The sequence below is a fragment of the Penaeus monodon genome, chromosome 6 (genome assembly GCF_015228065.2).
Source record: "Penaeus monodon isolate SGIC_2016 chromosome 6, NSTDA_Pmon_1, whole genome shotgun sequence".
Classification (NCBI taxonomy): domain Eukaryota; kingdom Metazoa; phylum Arthropoda; class Malacostraca; order Decapoda; family Penaeidae; genus Penaeus; species Penaeus monodon.
Genome location: NC_051391.1, coordinates 38,554,303 through 38,559,999, shown reverse-complemented (window position 1 = coordinate 38,559,999; position 5,697 = coordinate 38,554,303). Strand labels below are relative to the sequence as shown.

At 33.8% G+C, this 5,697-nt stretch overlaps 2 protein-coding genes across 3 annotated transcripts in view; one reads left to right on the top strand and one right to left on the bottom strand.

Moving 5' to 3' along the window:
• Positions 1-267, bottom strand: part of LOC119574442 (39S ribosomal protein L11, mitochondrial-like) — a 5,914-nt gene extending 5,647 nt beyond the window's left edge. Inside the window, exon 1 of one of the 2 annotated variants that reach the window (XM_037921667.1) lies at positions 167-267. The gene's annotated coding sequence lies outside the window, so the exon portion shown is untranslated. Of the gene's footprint in view, positions 1-155 lie in introns of both variants that reach the window. The other variant, XM_037921668.1, reaches the window with a different exon arrangement.
• A 417-nt stretch (positions 268-684) lies between these two features.
• Positions 685-5,471, top strand: LOC119574440 (prohibitin-like). The gene is given in 8 exon segments (XM_037921663.1): positions 685-920; positions 2,211-2,372; positions 2,954-3,096; positions 3,348-3,464; positions 3,616-3,711; positions 4,314-4,456; positions 4,811-4,838; positions 4,840-5,471. Coding segments are annotated over 8 exon segments (843 nt in total). The 5' UTR covers positions 685-823; the 3' UTR covers positions 4,897-5,471.
• Positions 5,472-5,697: the final 226 nt, after the last annotated feature.

The following is a 5,697-nucleotide window of genomic DNA, read 5'->3' as shown; positions in this document are numbered from 1 at the left end:
AATGACTATTTTCGTGTAATTCACAATACCTACTATCAGTAAGCAACAACGTAAACTGTTTATGTGATGTAATATAATTGCCATAATATGTTGAAATGTTGTTTTGTTAAATGTAACGCTTATATCAAACCCTTTTACGGGTAAAAAATTATTACCGAAAAATTACCTTTTCTTGCCGGGACGAGGAGAATGTAAACAAACATTTACTGTTGGAATAACGCCTTCTGCTCACATTGAAATGGGTTTTGTCTAAATTCTAGTAAAATAAACTTCACAAAAAAAATTAAGATAAAAAAAAAATATTTATATTGAACTATTCTTAGAATTTGTCATTACTCTTTCTGGAGAAAAGTGGAATTAACCTTTGTACAATGATTTTTCTATCACTAACGCAACATTCAAATAAATTTTTTGACTATACAAAATACCTAAAAAATGTGATGATATTAATTGATTTTCGTAATTTGTGGATTAACGAATAGAAAAAAAAATTAAACATTTAATTATGTGACCTCCCAAAATCTATTGCACCCATATGAGTTTATAAACAAATAACGATCAGAAATAAATACAACATTCATATTTATAGATATATATTTAAACAAAAAGTACCATATATCTTTTATGTAAATTAAATGAAGACTACTTTAATAAAAATAATTTTTCAACCCACTTCGGCTCAGAAGTTCAGCCGGAGGAGCTCATGTGGAGGATCGTCTGCTCGGCTGATGTAACGACTCTGTCCGTTTTCCTTCTTTAGACGCTCTGAAACCTCCTCAGAATTCCACTGACTCACGAGAAAAACGTCCATTAAAGACAAGAGATGGCACAGCAACTGGCGAATTTGTTTACGAGAGTGGGACAGATAGGTTTTGGAGTGGCTGTGGTCGGCGGCGTCGTGAACTCGGCGTTGTATAATGGTAAATAATAATAGAATTAGTGTTATTGCTATTTTATTTCATTTAAAATTTCTTTATTGATGATTTGATCAGTTCTCGTGGATTTAGAGAGTTATTATACTCCTTAAGTTATTTTGTAAATACTTAGTTTTAGTCTAAAAGAAAAATCAGGAATGTCTTCAGTGTAATGATGCCTGTCACGTGTAAATAATAAAGTTTATATATTTAATAAATTTAAGATTTATAATGCATTTATTTATAAAAAGTTCTTTTACATACTTACTCAACTTATTTGCTTTCAAGGAGGTGGAGAGTACTCAGAAGTTTCTTTGAGAGTCATTAAAAGGTAGAATGGAATCATTTGTTAGGAAGGTTCTGGAGAATGTAATGTTGCCTCCCCAGGAAAGGCCAGCAAACATCATCACATACATTGTAGGAAGACAGACCTAGGCCCACTTTCTAGGCAATTTATTATCAAGTGATTAAGCAAGTCAAACTCCTTTATCTTGCGAGAGTATAAGTGGTGGAGTTCTGTTTGTCTTTGCTAAATTGTGTCCCATGGAGGCTGTGGTGATCACTTGGTTTTGTGCCATTACGAAGTTAGGTAATGACATAGGCAATCCAACAGACCATAGCAAGTTTTAAGTGGAGTTGGAGAAAGCACTGCCAATGAAATTATAAATTAAAGGGCAAAAGTATACAACAGGATTATGGCTGTCTTAGTTTAAGCCTCCAGCTTAAATGGACAAACAAATGATCCCCTTCCTAAGAGCACAAATTAGTACAAAGTTTATTTCTAGAAATAAAGCAGGTGTCTCTTAGATAATTAGCAGTCGTTATTCCTGCAAAACTGTTAAAATATTGATAATTTAACAAGGGCTAATCCTCAGCCTCCTTATCAGTATTTTTTCATGGTAATGTTAGGCTATGCACTTTATTATTAATTTTAGATAAAATTCAGTTTTCAAATTGGAATAACATGTCTTGTTTTAACTGTGAACTGTAGGAAATCTATGAAATAAACAATCTGAATTATTTTTTAAATGTAAAGATAAAGCTGAATTTTGTTTAATGTTATATAAATGTAGTTGGAGATAGTAATTACTGATATCAAAATCATTATTGAGTTATTAAAAAAAAAATTTGACATTATATAAATTACTTAGAGGACCTTTTACTGGTATGCTTCAGATATCATTTTGATTGAGAAATCGATTACTCTGGCAAAGAGTACCCAAGAACTAGTAAATACACCAAAGAATCTGACACCTATATTTCCTCTTACCATCTTCATCTCTCCCTTCCCGCCAGTCGACGCAGGGCACCGTGCGGTCATCTTCGACCGTTTTTCTGGCGTGAAGGAAAGTGTAATGGGTGAGGGAACACATTTCTTCATCCCATGGGTCCAGCGTCCCATTGTGTTTGATACTCGTACGAGGCCAAGGAATGTGCCTGTGGTTACAGGTAGCAAAGGTGAGACCCTGAGTATTTTCTGTTAGTTACTCGGTTACAAATAAACGAGTCTTATAAGTGACTCATGGGTAGGGAAGGGTAATTTTAATGCACCCAGAACAGCAGTCTGGGTGACCAGAGGTGGTTCAGGGACCAGGGATAGGCTTGAGTAATGGAGCCTGGGCTATACATCCTATGCTATGTCTTTTTCATTCTTGAATTTTCCTCTGAAGTTTGATGTAAGAGTCCAGGTTTTAAAGACATACAAAAAGATGGGTTTTATTACTATTATTATTTTATGCAATTGTTGATTTTGTTATCTGGTTCTTCACTTAAGTACCATATCATTTTTACTGAATATGGTATCAGCATTTTGTATCTGTGTGTGTCATTCTTATTGCTTAAGTGGATTATGTGGCAGTGATTAAGTGACATTAAGGAATGCCTCCATATTATTTATTTCAAAGTGGTTATATAGGATGATGGTAATTCATTATTTGAAATAGAATGGCTTCCCAAATAAAAACATTTAAAAAATAAAGTGCTTATATATTATAAACTTTTTAATAGGTTGAATGACCGACATCTTTTTTCTGTTTCAGATTTACAGACCGTGAACATCACCCTTCGTGTGCTATTCCGACCACGTGGCTCTGAGCTTCCAAAGATCTACACTACCCTTGGTATTGACTATGAAGACAGAGTGTTGCCTTCCATCACCAATGAAGTTTTAAAGGCTGTTGTGGTTAGTAAAGAAATGTACTTGTATATAGAAAATGCTTCCTAGAGCTATAAAATCTACTATAATTTCTGGTTTTGTAATGACTGGAATATTAAAAATGATTTGACAACAAGAGGAGTAAATGCTACATGGAAGATATTTAATTAATAAAAGGTGCATTGGATAAGAGGTTGAGGACTAATGATTCCTAGAGGTGAATTGTAATTAATTATAAAGCCAAAAGCAGGTGATAATGATATTTGTTTCCTCTTCAGGCTCGTTTTGATGCAGGAGAGCTGATCACACAGAGAGAAAAGGTTTCTCGCAGTGTCAGTGAAGCTCTCACGGAACGTTCTGCACAATTCGGATTGATCCTGGATGACATTTCAATTGTAATTATGCTTGCCTTTGCATCGAGTTCTCTTTTATGTTTATTCCCACATGGCATAAGCGTTCTTACCTCTTCACTCTTAAGGTTTATGAATTGAAATGTTAGAGCTAATAGATGTTGCGATACCCTCTTCAACAAATTGTGTTTTTCAGACCCATTTGACCTTTGGGAAAGAGTTCACTCAGGCTGTTGAGCTGAAGCAGGTTGCCCAACAGGAAGCTGAGAGAGCAAAGTTCTTAGTAGAAAAGGTAAGATTAATTTGGCTAATATTAAATCATTTCATCACTGGTATTGATTACCTTTTAAGTTGTTAAGCTGAATTTTGTGTGTGCAAAGTTTAGAGAATGTTTTAAGTAGAAAATCAAAGAGAATTCTGAATTTTAAAATATTCCTGTTCTTTATTAGAAATCAGTGAATCCCATTATTGCCTCAATCTTCGTAAACAAAAAAGAAAAAGCCATTCATGGTTAGGGACTTTTTGCATTAGTTCAAAATTCTTAGATTATATATTTTGAACTTGTATTTGAATTTCTAGACACTAGAGTTTTCAAATAGGCAATTGATGCAAGCATAGAGTTGCAAGACAAGAACATATCTTATTTCTTTGATGTGCAAAGAACAATAGTTTGATTTTAATATGTCTCCAGTTTGTTTAAAACTAAAAACTGTTTTTGTTTAATTATCATGATTTTTGTAAAGTTGTATTATTTTTGGCAAATCAGATACTTTTGTAACCTGAGCTAAATTTTGTACTTTAAGCAGTCAAAAAAGATTGATATTCAGTTTTCATGAAATCAATAGACAAATGACCTAGTGGTTCATGTTTTAATTTCAATATTTCCCCCTATAGGCTGAGCAAGAGAAGAAGGCTGCTATTATCAGTGCCGATGGTGATGCCACAGCTGCCACTTTACTCGCCAAGTCCTTTGGTGAGGCTGGAGAAGGCTTGGTGGAACTCAGGAGGATTGAGGCCTCTGAGGACATTGCTTACAGGTGAGGAGGAGCAGCAGGAGGCTGCTTACTCTTGTTGCTTAACTGTGAAAATATTTAGAAGTATTGGATGCTAGAACATTTGTTATTCTTTAGGAAATTATTAATCTGTTTGTTTGGAGGAAGGAAAATTAAAATGATACTTCATAGGTTGTGCTTCAGAAAACAACAATAAGTTCAAGCAGAACAAATACTTGATGGTGTTAGATTGTTAGAAGCAAAGTAAATATGATAAACAGACCTTGACATACTGAAGAACAACTGATTTCACTTGTAGCAAGAGCTGGGTGAATTTAATAACTTCGAATCGAACCTCTAGAATAGCTTAAATTTACTGTGGCTTTTTCTCTCTTACAGGCTGTCAAAGAATCGCAATGTTGCTTACCTCCCCAACAACCAGAGCACCTTGTTGTCCCTTCCCCAGTGAAAGCATCTCCAACTAATAGCTAGTGGAGAGAGTGAAAGATGACCAAACTTATACATAGGGCTTATGATGAACAGTAATTAAGAGCCTCCCTGAAGTGTCAATAACTTCAATTGCCTGAAAAATGTACCCGATTTCCTTTAGCATGAATGGCTTTTCTTGTACAAATGAATTTTGTTTGTGATATATATACATATGGGGAGTAATCAGGGATGGTAAAGGATAGGTATTTTTTCCTAATATAACAAGCTTGACATAAAATCTGTGCATAAATGTGTAAAAGTTTCTCAATAGCATTTGTCTGCTGAAAAAATTCTTGTCATTCATGTTGCAAGAGAAAAGAAATGTAATTAATCTTGTCTTTCCATGTATAATACTGAGGCAGCATTGTGTTGAAGCAGTGTACAGATATTTCATATGTTAAAAGCTTTTCACATCTGCTAATGTATCTTGAGAAAGCAAGTAATTGGGACTTATATATAATTTTTCCAGGGTGAAGAGAATGTAGATAAAAAAGTTATGCATGTAACTGTTAAAGAAGCAGAAAAGTACTGATTGTAATTAGGGATTTTGTAAAGAAATTTTACTTTGAAATTCTGTTTTACTCCAAAAATCCTCCATATGTATTAAAAGATAAATGCATTATATTAACTAGAATTTTGAATATAAACATTTTTTTTGGGGGAAAGCAAATGATATTTAGAAGTGTATAGCATACTGTCTTATTTTATTCAAGAATTTGTCAGTTACACAAAGAATAATGTTCCCTTAATCTGTGTAACACTACATGAGATATACCCATAATATATGTAAACAGATG